General features: G+C 33.9%; 1 protein-coding gene across 2 annotated transcripts; it reads right to left on the bottom strand.

Moving 5' to 3' along the window:
* Positions 1 to 275: 275 nt before the first annotated feature.
* LOC308416117 (cyclin-dependent kinase 1-like) lies at positions 276 to 1,169 on the bottom strand (the record flags this gene model as incomplete). 2 transcript variants are annotated; one of them, XM_080942595.1, is made up of 2 exons in its annotated part: positions 276 to 676; positions 851 to 1,169. In XM_080942595.1, 2 exons carry the CDS (start codon positions 1,167 to 1,169, stop codon positions 276 to 278), a joined length of 720 nt encoding a protein of 239 aa, XP_080798721.1. The 2 variants fall into 2 exon arrangements, with proteins under 2 accessions (XP_080798721.1, XP_080798720.1); XM_080942594.1 differs by having other exon boundaries at positions 276 to 1,169.
* Positions 1,170 to 22,911: the final 21,742 nt, after the last annotated feature.

Raw genomic sequence — 22,911 nt, forward strand, 5'->3', positions numbered from 1 at the left:
AAACTGCACTTATTTTGAGTCAAAAAGGTGGAAAATCCCCTTATCTTGGGGCAAAAATGAAGAAATTTCTCTTTTTTTTTCTACACATATACAGAATTATATTTAAATTCATATGGAATAATATTTACATGTTAATTAAGTTATGGGTAGGAAATCAGGAAAAGTCCAGATGATAGTTTACAAACAAACAAAAGAAAACTATACAAGACAGGAAGAGAGCAACCGGTAACTGCCACGATCTTCCCCTGCCACAGCCGACAGGGACTTCCAGAGAGCTACATCTTCTTAATCTGATTGTCCAAGTCATCAAAGTATGGGTGCTTGAGGGCCATTTTGCTAGAGATTCGTTTGGCAGGATCATAGACTAGCATTTTTGAGAGCAAATCCAAGCCGGTTTCGTCCAGGTTCTTGACATGGGTTGCGAGGCTTTCTGGCTTCCACTTGGGAAAAGTGTTCTTGTAGTCCTGCAGCGACTCTACCTCTGGCCACACTTCGTTGTTAGGGGTGCCCAGAGCTCTGAAGATTCTGAAGAGCTGGTCAATCTCTGAATCACCATGGAACAGCGGCTTCTTGGTTGCCAGTTCTGCGAATATGGTCCCTATACTCCAGATGTCAACCGGGGTGGAGTAACGAGCTGAGCCCAGCAGCACTTCTGGAGATCGGTACCACAGCGTCACTACCTCGTGTGTGTACACTCTTATCGGTATTCCAAACGCTCGGGCGAGGCCAAAATCAGCCAGTTTGATTGTTCCTTTGTCGTCAATCAATAGATTTTGAGGTTTCAGGTCTCTGTGAAGAACACGTCGGGAGTGACAAAATACAATCCCCTGGAGGATTTGGTACAAGTAACTCTTAACGAGTGAAGCATCCATGAACTGACCTAGAGGGATGGAGTCCAGGTACTTCTTAAGGTCCATGGACAGGAACTCAAAGATGAGGTACAGCCTGGCATCCTGCATGAGCACATCCTGCAGGCTGACTATATTTGGATGTCGAAGTTCTTTTAATAGAGAGATTTCCCGAATTGCAGTACTGGGCACTCCTTCTTCCTCGCTTTCAAGTCTGATTTTCTTCATAGCCACTATCTGGCCAGTAGTTCTGTGTCTACCCTTATACACCACACCATAGGTACCTTCTCCAATTTTCTCTATTTTGATATAGTCTTCCATAGTTACTCAACAGGTTACGATGGACCCTCTCTGTTCCCCGGCAGCCACACCGCAATTCCGGACTGCGCGGACACAGCGACTCCCGGAGCTTAGAGGCCGAGTGCCCGAAATTTCTCTTTTTTATGGCAAAAAGATAAACATCCCCTTTATTTTCGGTCAAAAAGGCAGAATTTCCCATATTTTGGAGCAAAATTGCAGAAATTCCCCTAATTTTGGGGCAAAAACGCAGAAATGCCCCTTATTTTGGGGCAAAACTGCAGAAATTTCACTTATTTCGCAGCAAAATGGCAGAAATTCCCCTTATTTTCGGCAAAAAAGGCATTAAATCCCCATATTTTGGAGCAAAATTGCAGAAATTCACCGAATTTGGGGGTAAAAAATACAGCAATTTTCTTTATTTTGGAACAAAAAGGCAGAAATTCTCCTTATTTTGGGGCAAAAGGCAGAAATTCCTCTTATTTTAGGGCAAATTGCAGAAATTTCCCTTATTTGAGGGCAAAAAAACAGAAATTCCCCTTATTTTGGGGCAAAATTGCAGAAATTTCTCTTATTATGGGGAAAATTGCAGAAATTTCCCTTATTTTAGGGCAAAATTGCAGAAATTTCAGTTATTTCAGAGAAAAAAAGCAAAAATTCTTCTTATTTTAGGGCAAAAAAGCCGAAATTCCCATTATTTTGGGGCAAAAAGGCAGAAATTCACCTTATTTTGGGATAAAATTGCAGAAATTTCACATATTTCAGGGCAAAAAGGCAGAAATTTACCTTATTTTGGGGCAAAAATGAAACAATTTCCCTTTTTTATGCCAAAAAGTTATGCATTCCCCATATTTTCGGGCAAAAAAGCAGAAATTCTCCGTATTTTGGAGCAAAGTTGCAGAAATTCACCTAATTTGGGGGTAAAAAATACAGCAATATTCTTTATTTTGGAACAAAAGGCAGAAATTCTCTTTATTTTGGGGAAAAAGGCAGAAATTCCCCTTATTTTAGGGCAAAATTGCAAAAATTTCCCTTATTTGAGGGCAAAAAACAGAAATTCCCCTTATTTTGGGGCAAAATTGCAGAAATTTCACTTATTTCAGGGTAGTAAGTCAGAAATTTTCTTTATTTTGGGGCAAAAAAGACAGAAATTCCCTTTGTTTTGGGGGAAATAGACAGAAATTCCACTTATTTAGAGGCAAATAGGCAGAAGTTCCCCTTATTTTGGAGCAAAAATGAAGAAATTTCCCTTTTTTATGGCAAAAAGTTATGCATTCTTCTTATTTTCGGACAAAAAGGTAGAAATTCCCCATATTTTGGGGCAAAAGGCAGAAATTCCCCTTATTTTGGTGCAAAATTGCAGAAATTTCCCTTATTATGGAAAAAATTGCAGAAATTTCCCTTATTTTAGGGCAAAATTGCAGAAATTTCAAATTGTGGGGCAAAAGTGCAGAAATTCTCCTTTTTTGGGGGCAAAACACAGAAATTCCACTTATTTTGGGGCAAAATTCCAGAAATTTCCCTTATTTTGGGGCAAAATTGCAGAAATTTCACTTATTTTGGGGCCAAATTGCAGAAATTTCACTTATTTCAGAAAAAAAGGCAAAAATTTTTCTTATTTTGTTGCAAAAAGGCAGAAATTCCTAATATTTTGTGCCAAAATTCAGAAATTCCCCTTATTTTGAAATAAAAAGTCTGAAATTCCCCTTATTTGGGGGCAAAAAGGCAGAAATTTCTCTTATTTTGGGGCAAAATTGCAGACATTTCACTTATTTTAGGGTAATAAGTCAGAAATTTTTCTTATTTTCGGACAAAAAGGCAGAAATTCCCCATAATTTGGGGCAAAAGGAAGAAATTCCCCTTATTTTGGGGCAAAATTGCAGAAATTTCCCTAATTGTGGGGCAAAAAACAGACATTTCCCTTATTTTGGGGCAGAATTGCAGAAATTTCCCTTATTATGGGGAAAAATTGCAGAAATTACCCTTATTTTAGGGCAAAATTGCAGAAATTCCCCTAATTGTGGGGCAAAAAGGCAGAAATTCTCCTTATTTTGGGGCAAAACTCAGAAATTCCACTTATTTTGGAGCAAAATTCCAGAACTTTCCTTTATTTTGGGGCAAAATTGCAGAAATTTCAATTATTTTGGGGCAAAATTGCAGAAATTTCACTTATTTCAGGGAAAAAGGCAGAAATTTTCCTTATTTTGGGGCAAAAAGGCAGTAATTCCTAATATTTTGTGCCAAAATTCAGAAATTCCCCTTATTTTGAGGTAAAAAGGCTGAAATTCCCCTTATTTGGGGGAAAAAAGGTCGAAATTTTCCTTATTTTGGGGCAAAATTGCAGAAATTTCACTTATTTCAGAGTAATAATCAAAAATTTTCCTTATTTGGGGCAAAAAAGACAGGAATTCCCTTTGTTTTGGGTGAAAAAGACAAAAATTCCACTTATTTAGAGGCAAAAAAGCAGAAATTCCTTTTATTTTGAAACAAAAATGAAGAAATTTCCCTTTTTTATGGCAAAAAGATATGCATTCTTCTTATTTTCGGGCAAAAAAGCAGAAATTCCCTATATTTTGGGGCAAAAGGCAGAAATTCCCGTTTTTTTGGGGCAAAAAGGCACAAATTTCCCTTATTTTTGGGGAAAATTGCATAAATTTAGCTTATTTTAGAAAAAAGGCAGAAATTTTCTTATTTTGTGGCAAAAAGGCAGAAATTTCTTTTATTTTGATACAAAATTGCAGAAATTTTTTTATTTGGGGGCAAAAAGGCAGAAATTTATTATATTTTGGGGCAAAAAGGCAGAAATTCCCCTTATTTTGAGGTAAAAAGGCTGAAATTCCCCTTATTTTCGGGCAAAAAGTCAGAAATTCCCTTTATTTTGGTGCTAAAAGACAGAAATTTCGTTTATTTTTGAGGAAAAGGCAGAAATTGCACTTATTTTGAGTGAAAAAGGCGGAAAATCCACTTATTTTGGGGCAAATATGAAGAAATTTCCCTTTTTTATGGCAAAAAGATAAACATTCCCTTTATTTTCGGGCAAAAAGGCAGAAATTCCCCATATTTTGGAGCAAAATTGCAGAAATTCCCCTAATTTTGAGGCAAAAAGGCAGAAATTCCCCTTGTTTTAGGGTAAAACTGCAGAAATTTCACTTATTTTGCAGCAAAATGTTAGAAATTCCCATTATATTTGGAGAAAAAGGCAGAAAATCCCCATATTTTGGAGCAAAATTGCAGAAATTAACCTAATTTGGGGGTAAAAATACAGTAATTTTTTTTTATTTTGAGGCAAAAAGGAAGAAATTCTCCTTATTTTTGGGCAAAAGGCAAAAATTCCCCTTATTTTGAGGTAAAAAGGCTGAAATTCCCCTTATTTTCGGGCAAAGTCAGAAATTCCTTTTATTTTGGGGCAAAATTGCAGAAATTTCCCTTATTATGAGGAAAAATTGCAGAAATATCCCTTATTTTAGGGCAAAATTGCAGAAATTTCACTTATTTCAGAAAAAAAAGCAAAAATTTTTCTTATTTTGGGGCAAAAAGGCAGAAATTTCCCTTATTTTGGGGCAAAAAGGCAGAAATTCACCTTATTTTGGACTAAAATTGCAGAAATTTTACATATTTCAGGGCAAAAAGGCCGAAATTTCCCTTATTTTGGGGCAAAAATGAAGAAATTTTCCTTTTTTATGGCAAAAAGGTATGCATTCCCCTTATTTTCGGGCAAAATGGCAGAAATTCCCTGTATTTTGGAGCAAAATTGCAGAAATTCCCCTAATTGTGGGGCAAAAAGGCAGAAATTCTCCTTATTTTGAGCCAAACCTCAGAAATTCTACTTATTTTGGGGCAAAATTTCAGAAATTTTCCTTATTTGGGGGCAAAATTGCAGAAATTTCACTTATTTTGGGGCAAAATTGCAGAAATTTCACTTATTTCAGGGAAAAAGGCAGAAATTTTCCTTATTTTGGGGCAAAAAGGCAGAAATTCCTAATATTTTGTGCCAAAGTCAGAAAATCCCCTTATTTTGAGGTAAAAAGACTGAAATTCCCCTTATTTGGGGGCAAAAAGGCAGAAATTTCTTTTATTTTGGGGAAAAATTGCAGAAATTTCACTTATTTCAGGGTAATAAGTCAGAAATTTTCTTTATTTTGGGGCAAAAATAACAGAAATTCCCTTTGTTTTGGGGTAAATAGACAGAAATTCCACTTATTTAGAGGCATAAAGGCAAAAGTTCCCCTTATTTTGGAGCAAAAATGAAGAAATTTTTCTTTTTTATGGCAAAAAGGTATGCATTCTTCTTATTTTCGGACAAAAAGGCAGAAATTCCCCATATTTTGGGGCAAAAGGCAGAAATTTCCCTAATTGTGGGGCAAAAAACAGAAATTCCCCTTTTTTTGGGGCAAAATTGCAGAAATTTCCCTTATTATGGGGAAAAATTGCAGAAATTACCCTTATTTTAGGGCAAAATTGCAGAAATTTCACTAATTGTGGGGCAAAAAGGCAGAAATTCTCCTTATTTTGGTGCAAAACTCAGAACTTCCACTTCTTTTGAAGCAAAATTTCAGAAATTTCCCTTATTTTGGGGCAAAATTGCAGAAATTTCACTTATTTTGGGGCAAAATTGCAGAAATTTCACTTATTTCAGGGAAAAGGCAGAAATTTTCCTTATTTTGTGGCAAAAAGGCAGAAATTCCTAATATTTTGTGCCAAAATTCAGAAATTCCCCTTATTTTGAGGTAAAAAGGCTGAAATTCCCCTTATTTGGGGGCAAAAAGGCAGAAATTTCCCTTATTTTGGGGCAAAATTGCCGAAATTTCACTTATTTCTGGGAAATAAGTCAGAAATTTTCCTTATTTTGGGGCAAAAAAGACAGAAATTCCCTTTGTTTTGGGGGAAAAAGACAGAAATTCCACTTATTTAGAGGCAAAAAAGCAGAAATTCCCCTTATTTTGGAGCAAAAATGAAGAAATTTCCCTTTTTTATGGCAAAAAGGTATGCATTCTTCTTATTTTCGGGCAAAAAGGCAGAAATTCCCTATATTTTGGGGCAAAAGGCAGAAATTTCCCTTATTTTGGGGCAAAAAGGCACAAATTTCCTTTATTTTTGGGCAAAATTGCAGAAATTTAACTTTTTTCAGAAAAAAGCAGAAATTTTCTTATTATGGGGCAAAAGAGCAGAAATTTCTTTTATTTTGGTACAAAATTGCAGAATTTTTTTTATTTGGGGGCAAAAAGGCATAAAATTTCCCATATTTTGGGGCAAAAAGGCAGAAATTCCCCTTATTTTGAGGTAAAAAGGCTGATATTCCCCTTATTTTCGGGCAAAAATTTATAAATTCCCCTTATTTTGGTGCTAAAAGACAGAAATTTCGTTTATTTTTGAGGAAAAGGCAGAAATTGCACTTATTTGGAGTCAAAAAGGCAGAAAATCCCCTTATTTGGGGGCAAAAATGAAGAAATTTCCTTTTTTTATGGCAAAAAGGTAAACATTCCCTTTATTTTCGGGCAAAAAGGCAGAAATTCCCCTTATTTTGGGGTAAAACTGCCGAAATGTCACTTATTTCGCAGCAAAATGTCAGAAATTCCCATTATTTTTGGAGAAAAAGGCAGAAAATCACCGTATTTTGGAGCAAAATTGCAGAAATTAACCTAATTTTGTGGTAAAAAATACAGTAATTTTCTTTATTTTGGGGCAAAAAGGCAGAAATTCTCCTAATTTTAGGGTAAAAGGCAGAAATTTCCCTTATTTTGAGGTAAAAAGGCTGAAATTCCCCTTATTTTTGGGCAAAAAGTCAGAAATTTTCCTTATTTTGGGGCAAATTGAAGAAATTTCCATTATTATCGGGAAAAATTGCAGAAATATCCCTTATTTTAGGGCAAAATTGCAGAAATTTCACTTATTTCAGAGAAAAAAATCAAAAATTTTTCTTATTTTGGGGCAAAAAGGCAGAAATTCCCATTATTTTGGGGCAAAAAGGCAGAAATTCACCTTATTTTGGGCTAAAGTTGCAGAAATTTTACATATTTCATGGCAAAAAGGCAGAAATTTTCCTTATTTTGGGGCAAAAATGAAGAAATTTCCCTTTTTTATGGCAAAAAGGTATGCATTCCCCTTATTTTCGGGCAAAATGGCAGAAATTTTCTGTATTTTGGAGCAAAATTGCAGAAATTCCCCTAATTGTGGGGCAAAAAGGCAGAAATTCTCCTTATTTTGAGGCAAACCTCAGAAATTCCACTTATTTTGGGGCAAAATTTCAGAAATTTCCCTTATTTTGGGGCAAAATTGCAGAAATTTCACTTATTTTGGGGCAAAATTGCAGAAATTTCACTTATTTCAGCGGAAAAGGCAGAAATTTTCCTTATTTTGGGGCAAAAATGCAGAAATTTCTAATATTTTGTGCCAAAATTCAGAAAATCCCCTTATTTTGAGGTAAAAAGGCTGAAATTCCCCTTATTTGGGGGCAAAAAGGCAGAAATTTCTTTTATTTTGTGGCAAAATTGCAGAAATTTCACTTATTTCAGGGTAGTAAGTCAGAAATTTTCTTTATTTTGGGGCAAAAAAGACAGAAATTCCCTCTGTTTTGGGGGAAATAGACAGAAATTCCACTTATTTAGAGGCATAAAGGCAAAAGTTCCCCTTATTCTTGAACAAAAATGAAGAAATTTTTTTTATGGCAAAAAGGTATGCATTCTTCTTATTTTCGGACAAAAAGGCAGAAATTCCTCATATTTTGGGGCAAAAGGCAGAAATTTCCCTAATTGGGCAAAAAACAGAAATTCCCCCTTTTTTGGGGCAAAATTGCAGAAATTTCCCTTATTATGAAGAAAAATTGCAGAAATTACCTTTATTTTAGGGCAAAATTGCAGAAATTTCACTAATTGTGGGGCAAAAAGGCAGAAATTCTTTTTATTTTGGCTAAAATTGCAGAAATTTCACATATTTCAGGGCAAAAAGGCAGAAATTTCCCTTATTTTGGGGCAAAAATGATGAAATTTCCCTTTTTTATGGCATAAAGCTATGCATTCCCCTTATTTTCGGGCGAAAAGGAAGAAATTCCCCGTATTTTGGAGCAAAATTGCAGAAATTCCCCTAATTGTGGGGCAAAAAGGCAGAAATTCTCCTTACTTTGGGGCAAAACTCAGAAATTCCACTTTTTTGGGGGCAAAATTTCAGAAATTTCTCTTATTTTGGGGCAAATTTGCAGAAATTTCACTTATTTTGGGGCAAAATTGGAGAAATTTCACTTATTTCTGGGAAATAAGGCGGAAATTTTCCTTATTTTGTGGCAAAAAGGCAGAAATTCCTAATATTTTGTGGCAAAAATGCAGAAATTCCTAATATTTTGTTGCAAAAATGCAGAAATTTCCCTTATTTTGAGGTAAAAAGGCTGAAATTCCCCCTATTTGGGGGCAAAAAGGCAGAAATTTCCCTTATTTTGGGGCAAATTTGCAGAAATTTCACTTATTTCAGGGTAATTAGTTAGAAATTTTTCTTATTTTGGGGCAAAAAAGACAAAAATTTCTATTGTTTTGAGGGAAAAAGACAGAAATTCCACTTATTTAGAGGCAAAAGAGCAGAAATTTCCCTTATTTTGGAACAAAATGAAGAAATTTCCCTTTTTTATGGCAAAAAGGTATGCATTCTTCTTATTTTCGGACAAAAAGGTAGAAATTCCCCATATTTTGGGGCAAAAGGCAAAAATTCCCCTTATTTTGGTGCAAAATTGCAGAAATTTCCCTTATTATGGGGAAAAATTGCAGAAATTTCTTTTATTTTAGGGCAAAATTGCAGAAATTTCAAATTGTGGGGCAAAAGGGCAGAAATTCTCCGTATTTTGGGGCAAAACACAGAAATTCCACTTATTTTAGGGCAAAATTCCAGAAATTTCCTTTATTTTGGTGCAAAATTGCAGAAATTTCACTTATTTTGGGGCAAAATTGCAGAAATTTCACTTATTTCAGAGAAAAAGTCAGAAATTTTCCTTATTTTGTGGCAAAAAGGCAGAAATTACTAATATTTTGTGCCAAAAATCAGAAATTCCCCTTATTTTGATATAAAAAGTCTGAAATTCCCCTTATTTGGGGGCAAAAAGGCAGAAATTTCTCTTATTTTGGGGCAAAATTGCAGAAATTTCACTTTTTTCAGGGTTATAAGTCAGAAATTTTTCTTATTTTGGGGCAAAAAAGAATGAAATTCCCTTTGTTTTGGGGGGAAAAGACAGAAATTACACTTATTTAGAGGCATAAAGGCAAAAGTTCCCCTTATTTTGGAGCAAAAATGAAGATATTTCTCTTTTTTATGGCAAAAAGGTATGCATTCTTCTTATTTTCGGACAAAAAGGCAGAAATTCCCCATATTTTGGGGCAAAAGGAAGAAATTCCCCTTATTTTGGGGCAAAATTGCAGAAATTTCCCTAATTGTGGGGCAAAAAACAGACATTCTTCTTATTTTGGGGCAAAATTGCAGAAATATCCCTTATTATGGGGAAAAATTGCAGAAATTACCCTTATTTTAGGGCAAAATTGCAGAAATTCCCCTAATTGTGGGGCAAAAAGGCAGAAATTCTCCTTATTTTGGGGCAAAACTCAGAAATTCCACTTATTTTGGGGCAAAATTCCGGAAATTTCCTGTATTTTGGGGCAAAATTGCATAAATTTCAATTATTTTGTGGCAAAATTGCAGAAATTTCACTTATTTCAGGGAAAAAGGCAGAAATTTTCTTTATTTTTGGGCAAAAAGGCAGAAATTCCTAATATTTTGTGCCAAATTTCAGAAATTCCCCTTATTTTGAAGTAAAAAGGCTGAAATTCCCCTTATTTGGGGGCAAAAAGGTAGAAATTTTTCTTATTTTGGGGCAAAATTGCAGAAATTTCACTTATTTCAGGGTAATAAGTGAGAAATTTTCCTTATATTCGGGCAAAAAAGACAGAATATCTCTTTGTTTTGGGGAAAAAATACAGAAATTCCACTTATTTAGAGGCAAAAAAGCAGAAATTCCGCTTATTTTGAAACAAAAATGAAGAAATTTCTTTTTTTTATGGCAAAAAGGTATGCATTCTTCTTATTTTCAGGCAAAAGGGCAGAAATTCCCTATATTTTGGGGCAAAAGGCAGAGATTCCCCTTATTTTGGGGCAAAAAGCACAAATTTTCCTTATTTTTGGGCAAAATTGTAGAAATTTAACTTATTTCAGAAAAAAGGCAGAAATTTCCCATATTTTGGGGCAAAAAGGCAGAAATTTTCCTTATTTTGAGGTAAAAAGGCTGAAATTCCCCTTATTTTCGGGCAAAAAGTCAGAAATTCCCTTTATTTTGGTGCTAAAAGACAGAAATTTCGTTTATTTTTGAGGAAAAGGAGAAATTGCACTTATTTTGAGTCAAAAAGGCGGAAAATCCACTTATTTTGGGGCAAATATGAAGAAATTTCCCTTTTTTATGGCAAAAAGATAAACATTCCCTTTATTTTCGGGCAAAAAGGCAGAAATTCCCCATATTTTGGAGCAAAATTGCAGAAATTCCCCTAATTTTGAGGCAAAAAGGCAGAAATTCCCCTTATTTTAGGGTAAAACTGCAGAAATTTCACTTATTTCGCAGCAAAATGCTAGAAATTCCTCTTATTTTTGGAGAAAAAGGCAGAAAATCCCCATATTTTGGAGCAAAATTGCAGAAATTAACCTAATTTGGGGGTAAAAATACAGTAATTTCCTTAATTTTGAGGCAAAAAGGAAGAAATTCTCCTTATTTTCGGGCAAAAGGCAGAAATTCCCCTTATTTTGAGGTAAAAATGCTGAAATTCCCCTTATTTTTGGGCAAAGTCAGAAATTCCCCTTATTTTGGGGCAAAATTGCAGAAATTTCCCTTATTATGAGGAAAAATTGCAGAAATATCCCTTATTTTAGGGCAAAATTGCAGAAATTTCACTTATTTCAGAGAAAAAAAGCAAAAATTTTTCTTATTTTGGGGCAAAAAGGCAGAAATTCCCATTATTTTTGGGCAAAAAGGCAGAAATTCACCTTATTTTGGGCTAAAATTGCAGAAATTTTACATATTTCAGGGCAAAAAGCAGAAATTTCCCTTATTTTGGGGCAAAAATGAAGAAATTTCCTTTTTTTATGGCAAAAAGGTATGCATTCCCCTTATTTTCGGGCAAAATGGCAGAAATTCCCTGTATTTTGGAGCAAAATTGCAGAAATCCCCCTAATTGTGGGGCAAAAAGGCAGAAATTCTTTTTATTTTGAGGCAAACCTCAGAAATTCTACTTATTTTGGGGCAAAATTCCAGAAATTTTCCTTATTTTGGGGCAAAATTGCAGAAATTTCACTTATTTTGGGACAAAATTGCAGAAATTTCACTTATTTCAGGGAAAAGGCAGAAATTTTCCTTATTTTGGGGCAAAAAGGCAGAAATTCCTAATATTTTTTGCCAAAGTCAGAAAATCCCCTTATTTTGAGGTAAAAAGGATGGAATTCCCCTAATTTTTGGGCAAAAAGTCAGAAATTCCCCTTTATTTTGGTGCAAAAAACAGAAATTTCGTTTATTTTTGGTTAAAAGGCAGAAATTGCACTTATTTTGAGTCAAAAGGCGGAAAATCCCCTTATTTTGGGGCAAAAATGAAGAAATTTCCCTTTTTTATGGCAAAAAGGTATGCATTCTTTTTACTTTTGGACAAAAAGGCAGAAATTCCCCATATTTTGGGGCAAAAGGCAGAAAATTCCCTAATTGTGGGTTAAAAAACAGAAATTCCCCCTTTTTTGGGGCAAAATTGCAGAAATTCCCCTAATTGTGGGGCAAAAAGGCAGAAATTCTCCTTATTTTGAGGAAAAACTCAGAAATTCCACATATTTTGGGGCAAAATTCCAGAAATTTCCCTTATTTTGGGGCAAAATTGCAGAAATTTCCCTTATTTTGGGGCAAATTTGCAGAAATTTCACTTATTTCAGGGTAATTAGTCAGAAATTTTTCTTATTTTGGGGCAAAAAACAAAAATTTCTATTGTTTTGAGGGAAAAAGACAGAAATTCCACTTATTTAGAGGCAAAAGAGCAGAAATTTCCCTTATTTTGGAACAAAATGAAGAAATTTCCCTTTTTTATGGCAAAAAGGTATGCATTCTTCTTATTTTCGGACAAAAAGGTAGAAATTCCCCATATTTTGGGGCAAAAGGCAAAAATTCCCCTTATTTTGGTGCAAAATTGCAGAAATTTCCCTTATTATGGGGAAAAATTGCAGAAATTTCTTTTATTTTAGGGCAAAATTGCAGAAATTTCAAATTGTGGGGCAAAAGGGCAGAAATTCTCCGTATTTTGGGGCAAAACACAGAAATTCCACTTATTTTAGGGCAAAATTCCAGAAATTTCCTTTATTTTGGTGCAAAATTGCAGAAATTTCACTTATTTTGCGGCAAAATTGCAGAAATTTCACTTATTTCAGAGAAAAAGTCAGAAATTTTCCTTATTTTGTGGCATAAAGGCAGAAATTACTAATATTTTGTGCCAAAAATCAGAAATTCCCCTTATTTTGATATAAAAAGTCTGAAATTCCCCTTATTTGGGGGCAAAAAGGCAGAAATTTCTCTTATTTTGGGGCAAAATTGCAGAAATTTCACTTTTTTCAGGGTTATAAGTCAGAAATTTTTCTTATTTTGGGGCAAAAAAGAATGAAATTCCCTTTGTTTTGGGGGGAAAAGACAGAAATTACACTTATTTAGAGGCATAAAGGCAAAAGTTCCCCTTATTTTGGAGCAAAAATGAAGATATTTCTCTTTTTTATGGCAAAAAGGTATGCATTCTTCTTATTTTCGGACAAAAAGGCAGAAATTCCCCATATTTTGGGGCAAAAGGAAGAAATTCCCCTTATTTTGGGGCAAAATTGCAGAAATTTCCCTAATTGTGGGGCAAAAAACAGACATTCCCCTTATTTTGGGGCAAAATTGCAGAAATATCCCTTATTATGGGGAAAAATTGCAGAAATTACCCTTATTTTAGGGCAAAATTGCAGAAATTCCCCTAATTGTGGGGCAAAAAGGCAGAAATTCTCCTTATTTTGGGGCAAAACTCAGAAATTCCACTTATTTTGGGGCAAAATTCCGGAAATTTCCTGTATTTTGGGGCAAAATTGCATAAATTTCAATTATTTTGTGGCAAAATTGCAGAAATTTCACTTATTTCAGGGAAAAAGGCAGAAATTTTCTTTATTTTTGGGCAAAAAGGCAGAAATTCCTAATATTTTGTGCCAAATTTCAGAAATTCCCCTTATTTTGAAGTAAAAAGGCTGAAATTCCCCTTATTTGGGGGCAAAAAGGTAGAAATTTTTCTTATTTTGGGGAAAAATTGCAGAAATTTCACTTATTTCAGGGTAATAAGTGAGAAATTTTCCTTATATTCGGGCAAAAAAGACAGAATATCTCTTTGTTTTGGGGAAAAAATACAGAAATTCCACTTATTTAGAGGCAAAAAAGCAGAAATTCCGCTTATTTTGAAACAAAAATGAAGAAATTTCTTTTTTTTATGGCAAAAAGGTATGCATTCTTCTTATTTTCAGGCAAAAGGGCAGAAATTCCCTATATTTTGGGGCAAAAGGCAGAGATTCCCCTTATTTTGGGGCAAAAAGCACAAATTTTCCTTATTTTTGGGCAAAATTGTAGAAATTTAACTTATTTCAGAAAAAAGGCAGAAATTTCCCATATTTTGGGGCAAAAAGGCAGAAATTTTCCTTATTTTGAGGTAAAAAGGCTGAAATTCCCCTTATTTTCGGGCAAAAAGTCAGAAATTCCCTTTATTTTGGTGCTAAAAGACAGAAATTTCGTTTATTTTTGAGGAAAAGGAGAAATTGCACTTATTTTGAGTCAAAAAGGCGGAAAATCCACTTATTTTGGGGCAAATATGAAGAAATTTCCCTTTTTTATGGCAAAAAGATAAACATTCCCTTTATTTTCGGGCAAAAAGGCAGAAATTCCCCATATTTTGGAGCAAAATTGCAGAAATTCCCCTAATTTTGAGGCAAAAAGGCAGAAATTCCCCTTATTTTAGGGTAAAACTGCAGAAATTTCACTTATTTCGCAGCAAAATGCTAGAAATTCCTCTTATTTTTGGAGAAAAAGGCAGAAAATCCCCGTATTTTGGAGCAAAATTGCAGAAATTAACCTAATTTGGGGGTAAAAATACAGTAATTTCCTTAATTTTGAGGCAAAAAGGAAGAAATTCTCCTTATTTTCGGGCAAAAGGCAGAAATTCCCCTTATTTTGAGGTAAAAATGCTGAAATTCCCCTTATTTTTGGGCAAAGTCAGAAATTCCCCTTATTTTGGGGCAAAATTGCAGAAATTTCCCTTATTATGAGGAAAAATTGCAGAAATATCCCTTATTTTAGGGCAAAATTGCAGAAATTTCACTTATTTCAGAGAAAAAAAGCAAAAATTTTTCTTATTTTGGGGCAAAAAGGCAGAAATTCCCATTATTTTTGGGCAAAAAGGCAGAAATTCACCTTATTTTGGGCTAAAATTGCAGAAATTTTACATATTTCAGGGCAAAAAGCAGAAATTTCCCTTATTTTGGGGCAAAAATAAAGAAATTTCCTTTTTTATGGCAAAAAGGTATGCATTCCCCTTATTTTCGGGCAAAATGGCAGAAATTCCCTGTATTTTGGAGCAAAATTGCAGAAATCCCCCTAATTGTGGGGCAAAAAGGCAGAAATTCTTTTTATTTTGAGGCAAACCTCAGAAATTCTACTTATTTTGGGGCAAAATTCCAGAAATTTTCCTTATTTTGGGGCAAAATTGCAGAAATTTCACTTATTTTGGGACAAAATTGCAGAAATTTCACTTATTTCAGGGAAAAGGCAGAAATTTTCCTTATTTTGGGGCAAAAAGGCAGAAATTCCTAATATTTTTTGCCAAAGTCAGAAAATCCCCTTATTTTGAGGTAAAAAGGATGGAATTCCCCTAATTTTTGGGCAAAAAGTCAGAAATTCCCCTTTATTTTGGTGCAAAAAACAGAAATTTCGTTTATTTTTGGTTAAAAGGCAGAAATTGCACTTATTTTGAGTCAAAAGGCGGAAAATCCCCTTATTTTGGGGCAAAAATGAAGAAATTTCCCTTTTTTATGGCAAAAAGGTATGCATTCTTTTTACTTTTGGACAAAAAGGCAGAAATTCCCCATATTTTGGGGCAAAAGGCAGAAAATTCCCTAATTGTGGGTTAAAAAACAGAAATTCCCCCTTTTTTGGGGCAAAATTGCAGAAATTCCCCTAATTGTGGGGCAAAAAGGCAGAAATTCTCCTTATTTTGAGGAAAAACTCAGAAATTCCACATATTTTGGGGCAAAATTCCAGAAATTTCCCTTATTTTGGGGCAAAATTGCAGAAATTTCACTTATTTTGGGGCAAAATTGCAGAAATTTCACTTATTTCACAGAATAAAGGCAGAAATTTTCCTTATTTTGGGGCAAAAAGGCAGAAATTTCTAATATTTTGTGGCAAAAATGCAGAAATTTCCCTTATTTTGAGGTAAAAAGCCTGAAATTCCTATTATTTGGGGGCAAAAGGCAGAAATTTCCCTTATTTTGGGGCAAATTTGCAGAAATTTCACTTATTTCAGGGTAATAAGTCAGAAATTTTCCTTATTTTGGGGCAAAAAAGACAGAAATTCCCTTTGTTTTGGGAGAAAAAGACAGAAATTCCACTTATTTAGAGGCAAAAAGGAAAAAGTTCCCCTTATTTTGGAGCAAAAATGAAGAAATTTCCCTTTTTTATGGCAAAAAGGTATGCATTCTTCTTATTTTCAGACAAAAAGGCAGAAATTCCCCATATTTTGGGGCAAAAGGAAGAAATTCCTTTTATTTTGGGGCAAAATTGCAGAAATTTTTCTAATTGTGGGGTAAAAAACAGAAAGTCCCCTTATTTTGGTGAAAACTTGCAGAAATTTCCGTTATTATGGGGAAAAATTGCAGATATTTCCCTTATTTTAGGGCAAAATTACCGAAATTTCACTAGTTGTGGGGCAAAAGGGCAGAAATTCTCCTTATTTTGGGGCAAAACTCAGGAATTCTACTTATTTTGGGGCAAAATTCCAGAAATTTCCCTTATTTTGGAACAAAATTGCAGAAATTTCACTTATTTTGAGGAAAAATTGCAGAAATTTCACTTATTTCAGGGAAAAAGGCAGAAATTTTCCTTATTTTGGGGCAAAAAGGCAGAAATACCTAATATTTTGTGCAAAAATTCAGAAATTCCCCTTATTTTGAGGTAAAAAGGCTGAAATTCTCCTTATTTGGGGGCAAAATGTAGAAATTTTCCTTATTTTCGGACAAAATTGCAGAAATTTCACTTATTTCAGGGTAATAAGTCAAAAATTTTCCTTATTTTAGGGCAAAAAAGACAGAAATTCCCTTTGTTTTGGGGGAAAAAGACAGAAATTCCACTTATTTAGAGGCAAAAGAGCAGAAATTCCCCTTATTTTGAAGCAAAAATGAAGAAATTTCCCTTTTTTATGGCATAAAGGTATGCATTCTTCTTATTTTTGGGCAAAAAGGCAGAAATTCCCTATATTTTGAGGCAAAAGGCAGAAAATCCCCTTATTTTGGGGAAAAAAGGCACAAATTTTTCTTATTTTTGGGCAAAATTGTAGAAATTTAACTTATTTCAAAAAAAAGTCAGAAATTTTCTTCTTTTGGGGCAAAAAGGCAGAAATTTCTTTTAATTTGGTACAAAATTGCAGAAATTTTTTTTATTTGGGGGCAAAAAGGCAGAAATTCCCCTTATTTTGAGGTAAAAAGGCTGAAATTCACCTTATTTTCGGGCAAAAAGTCAGAAATTCCCCTTATTTTGGTTCTAAAAGATAGAAATTTCGTTTATTTTTGAGGAAAAGGCAGAAATTGCACTTATTTTGAGTCAAAAATGTGGAAAATCCCCTTATTTTGGGGCAAAAATGAAGAAATTTCCCTTTTTTATGGCAAAAAGGTAAACATTCCCTTTATTTTCAGTTAAAAAGGCAGAAATTCCCCATATTTTGGAGCAAAATTGCAGAAATTCCCCTAATTTTGAGGCAAAAAGGCAGAAATTCCCCTTATTTTGGGGTAAAATTGCAGAAATTTCACTTATTTCGCAGCAAAATGGCAGAAATTCCCCTTATTTTTGGAGAAAAAGGCAGAAAATCCCCGTATTTTGGAGCAAAATTGCAGAAATTAACCTAATTTTGGGGTAAAAAATACAGTAATTTTCTTTATTTTGGGGCAAAAAGGCAGAAATTCTCCTTATTTTGAGGCAAAAGGCAGAAATTTTCCTTATTTTGAGGTAAAAAGGCTAAAATTCCCCTTATTTTCGGACAAAAAGTCAGAAATTCCCCTTATTTTGGGGCAAAAGGCAGAAATTCCCCTTATTTTAGGGCAAAATTGCAGAAATTTCTTTTATTTGGGGGCAAAAAAACAGAAATTCCCCTTATTTTGGTGCAAAATTGCAGAAATTTGTCTTATTATGGGGAAAAATTGCAGAAATTTCCTTTATTTTAGGGGAAAATTGCAGAAATTTCACTTATTTAAGAGAAGAAAAGCAAAATTTTTTCTTATTTTGGGGCAAAAAGGCAGAAATTCCCATTATTTTGGGGCAAAAAGGCAGAAATTCACCTTATTTTGGGCTAAAATTGCAGAAATTTCACATATTTCAGGGCAAAAAGGCAGAAATTTCCCTTATTTTGGGGCAAAAATGAAGAAATTTTTCTTTTTTATGGCAAAAAGGTATGCATTCCCCTTATTCTTGGGCAAAAAGGCAGAAATTTCCCGTATTTTGGAGCAAAATTGCACAAATTCCAATAATTGTGGGGCAAAAAGGCAGAAATTCTCCTTACTTTGGGGCAAAACTCAGAAATTCCACTTTTTTTGGGGCAAAATTCCAGAAATTTCTCTTATTTTGGGGCAAAATTGCAGAAATTTCACTTATTTTGGGGAAAATTGCAGAAATTTCACTTATTTCAGGGAAAAAATGCAGAAATTTTACTTATTTTAGGGCAAAAAGGCAGAAATTCTTAATATTTTGTGGCAAAAATGCAGAAATTCCTAATATTTTGTTGCAAAAATGCAGAAATTTCCTTTATTTTGAGGTAAAAAGGCTGAAATTCCCCTTATTTGGGGGCAAAAAGGCAGAAATTTCCCTTATTCTGGGGCAAATTTGCAGAAATTTCACTTATTTCAGAATAATAAGTCAGAAATTTTCCTTATTTTGGGGCAAAAAAGACAGAAATTCCCTTTGTTTTGAGGGTAAATAACCGAAATTTCACTTATTTAGAGGCAAAAAGGCAAAAGTTCGCCTTATTTTGGAGCAAAAATGAAGAAATTTCCCTTTTTTATGGCAAAAAGTTATGCATTTTTCTTATTTTCGGACAAAAAGGTAGAAATTCCCCATATTTTGGGGCAAAAGGCAGAAATTCCCCTTATTTTGGTGCAAAATTGCAGAAATTTCCCTTATTATGGGGAAAAATTCCAGAAATTTTTCTTTTTTTAGGGCAAAATTGCAGAAATTTCAAATTGTTGGGCAAAAGGCCAGAAATTCTCCTTATTTTGGGGCAAAACACAGAAATTCCACATATTTTGGGGCAAAATTCCAGAAATTTCCCTTATGTTGGGGCAAAATTGCAGAAATTTCACTTATTTCAGAGAAAAAGTCAGAAATTTTTTTTATTTTGTGGCAAAAAGGCAGAAATTTATAATATTTTGTGCCAAAAATCAGAAATTCCCCTTATTTTGATATAAAAAGTCTGAAATTCCCCTTATTTGGGGGCAAAAAGGCAGAAATTTCCCTTATTTTGGGGCAAAATTGCAGAAATATCACTTATTTCAGGGTAATAAGTCAGAAATTTTTCTTATTTTGGGGCAAAAAAGACAGAAATTCCCTTTGTTTTGGGGGGAAAAGACAGAAATTACACTTATTTAGAGGCATAAAGGCAAAAGTTCCCCTTATTTTGGAGCAAAAATGAAGAGATTTCCCTTTTTTATGGCAAAGAGGTATGCATTCTTCTTATTTTCGGACAAAAAGGCAGAAATTCCCCTTATTTTGGGGCAAAATTCCAGAAATTTCCCTAATTGTGGGGCAAAAAACAGACATTCCCCTTATTTTGGGGCAAAATTGCAGTAATTTCCCTTATTATGGCGAAAAATTGCAGAAATTACCCTTATTTTAGGGCAAAATTGCAGAAATTCTTGTAATTGTGGGGCAAAAAGGCAGAAATTCTCTTTATTTTGGGCCAAAACTCAGAAATTCCACTTATTTTGGGGCAAAATTCCAGAAATTTCCTTTTTTTGGGGGCAAAATTGCATAAATTTCAATTATTTTGGGGCAAAATTGCATAAATTTCACTTATTTCAGGGAAAAAGGCAGAAATTTTCCTTATTTTGGGGCAAAAAGGCAGAAATTCCTAATATTTTGTGCCAAAATTCAGAAATTCCTTTTATTTTGAGGTAAAAAGGCTGAAATTCCCCTTATTTGGGGGCAAAAAGGTAGAAATTTTCCTTATTTTGGGGCAAAATTGCAGAAATTTCACTTATTTCAGGGTAATAAGTCAGAAATTTTCCTTATTTTGGGGCAAAAAAACCAGAAATTCCCTTTGTTTTGGGTGAAAAATACAGAAATTCAACTTATTTAGAGGCAAAAAAGCAGAAATTCCGCTTATTTTGAAACAAAAATGAAGAAATTTCCCTTTTTTATGGCAAAAAGGTACGCATTCTTCTTATTTTTGAGCAAAAAGGCAGAAATTCCCTATATTTTGGGGCAAAAGGCAGAAATTCCCCTTATTTTTGGGCAAAAAGGCACAAATTTCCCTTATTTTTGGGCAAAATTGTAGAAATTTAACTTATTTCAGAAAAAAGGCAGAAATTTTCTTATTTTGGGGCAAAAAGGCAGAAATTTCTTTTATTTTGGTACAAAATTGCAGAAATATTTTTTATTTGGGGGCAAAAAGGCAGAAATTTCCCATATTTTGAAGCAAAAAGGCAGAAATTTTCCTAATTTTGAGTTAAAAGGCTGAAATTTCCCTTATTTTCGGGCAAAAAGTCAGAAATTCCCTTTATTTTGGTGCTAAAAAAGAGAAATTTCATTTATTTTTTAGGAAAAGGCAGAAATTGCACTTATTTTGAGTCAAAAAGGCGAAAAATCCCCTTATTTTGGGGCAAAAATGAAGTAATTTCCCTTTTTTATGGCAAAAAGGTAAACATTCCCTTTATTTTCGGGCAAATAGGCAGAAATTCCCCATATTTTGGAGCAAAATTGCAGAAATTCCCCTAATTTTGAGGCAAAAAGGCAGAAATTCCCCTTATTTTGGGGTAAAACTGCAGAAATTTCACTTATTTCGCAGCAAAATGGCAGAAATTCCCCTTATTTTTGGAGAAAAAGGCAGAAAATCCCCGTATTTTGGAGCAAGATTGCAGAAATTAACCTAATTTTGGGGTAAAAAATATAGTAATTTTCTTTATTTTGGGGCAAAAAGGCAGAAATTCTCCGTATTTTGAGGCAAAAGGCAGAAATTTTCCTTATTTTGAGGTAAAAAGGCTGAAATTCCCCTTATTTTCGGACAAAAAGTCAGAAATTCCCCTTATTTTGGGGCAAAAGGCAGAAATTCCCCTTATTTTAGGGCAAAATTGCAGAAATTTCTTTTATTTGGGGGCAAAAAAACAGAAATTCCCCTTATTTTGGTGCAAAATTGCAGAAATTTGTCTTATTATGGGGAAAAATTGCAGAAATTTTCTTTATTTTAAGGGAAAATTGCAGAAAATTCACTTATTTAAAAGGAGAAAAGCAAAATTTTTTCTTATTTTGGGGCAAAAAGGCAGAAATTCCCATTATTTTGGGGCAAAAAGGCAGAAATTCACCTTATTTTGGGCTAAAATTGCAGAAATTTCACATATTTAAGGGCAAAAAGGCAGAAATTTCCCTTATTTTGGGGCAAAAATGAAGACATTTTTCTTCTTTATGGCAAAAAGGTATGCATTCCCCTTATTTTTGGGCAAAAAGGCAGAAATATCCCGTATTTTGGAGCAAAATTGCAGAAATTCCAATAATTGTGGGGCAAAAAGGCAGAAATTCTCCTTACTTTGGGGCAAAACTCAGAAATTCCACTTTTTTTGGGGCAAAATTCCAGAAATTTCTCTTATTTTGGGGCAAAATTGCAGAAATTTCACTTATTTTGGGGAAAATTGCAGAAATTTCACTTATTTCAGGAAAAAAATGCAGAAATTTTCCTTATTTTGGGGCAAAAAGGCAGAAATTCTTAATATTTTGTGGCAAAAATGCAGAAATTCCTAATATTTTGTTGCAAAAATGCAGAAATTTCCTTTATTTTGAGGTAAAAAGGCTGAAATTCCCCTTATTTGGGGGCAAAAATGCAGAAATTTCCCTTATTCTGGGGCAAATTTGCAGAAATTTCACTTATTTCAGAATAATAAGTCAGAAATTTTCCTTATTTTGGGGCAAAAAAGACAGAAATTCCCTTTGTTTTGAGGGGAAATATCCGAAATTTCACTTATTTAGAGGCAAAAAGGCAAAAGTTCGCCTTATTTTGGAGCAAAAATGAAGAAATTTCCCTTTTTTATGGCAAAAAGTTATGCATTCTTCTTATTTTCGGACAAAAAGGTAGAAATTCCCCATATTTTGGGGCAAAAGGCAGAAATTCCCCTTATTTTGGTGCAAAATTGCAGAAATTTACCTTATTATGGGGAAAAATTGCAGAAATTTTCCTTATTTTAGGGCAAAATTGCAGAAATTTCAAATTGTGGGGCGAAAGGCCAGAAATTTTCCTTATTTTGGGGCAAAACACAGAAATTCCACTTATTTTGGGGCAAAATTCCAGAAATTTCCCTTATGTTGGGGCAAAATTGCAGAAATTTCACTTATTTTGGGGCAAAATTGCAGAAATTTCACTTATTTCAGAGAAAAAGTCAGAAATTTTTTTTATTTTGTGGCAAAAAGGCAGAAATTTATAATATTTTGTGCCAAAAATCAGAAATTCCCCTTATTTTGATATAAAAAGTTTGAAATTCCCCTTATTTGGGGGCAAAAAGGCAGAAATTTCCCTTATTTTGGGGCAAAATTGCAGAAATATCACTTATTTCAGGGTAATAAGTCAGAAATTTTTCTTATTTTGGGGCAAAAAAGACAGAAATTCCCTTTGTTTTGGGGGGAAAAGACAGAAATTACACTTATTTAGAGGCATAAAGACAAAAGTTCCCCTTATTTTGGAGCAAAAATGAAGAAATTTCCCTTTTTTATGGCAAAAAGGTATGCATTCTTATTTTCGGACAAAAAGGCAGAAATTCCCCATATTTTGAGGAAAAGGCAGAAATTCCCCTTATTTTGGGGCAAAATTCCAGAAATTTCCCTAATTGTGGGGCAAAAAACAGACATTCCCCTTATTTTGGGGCAAAATTGCAGATATTTCCCTTATTATGGCAAAAAATTGCAGAAATTACCCTTATTTTAGGGCAAAATTGCAGAAATTCCCGTAATTGTGGGGCAAAAAGGCAGAAATTCTCCTTATTTTGGGGCAAAACTCAGAAATTCCAAATATTTTGGGGCAAAATTCCAGAAATTTCCTTTATTTTGGGGCAAAATTGCATAAATTTCAATTATTTTGGGGCAAAATTGCAGAAATTTCACTTATTTCATGGAAAAAGGCAGAATTTTTCCTTATTTTGGGGCAAAAAGGCAGAAATTCCTAATATTTTGTGCCAAAATTCAGAAATTCCTTTTATTTTGAGGTAAAAAGGCTGAAATTCCCCTTATTTGGGGGCAAAAAGGTAGAAA

Source organism: Micromys minutus (assembly GCF_963924665.1).
Source record: "Micromys minutus genome assembly, contig: SCAFFOLD_43, whole genome shotgun sequence".
NCBI lineage: Eukaryota > Metazoa > Chordata > Mammalia > Rodentia > Muridae > Micromys > Micromys minutus.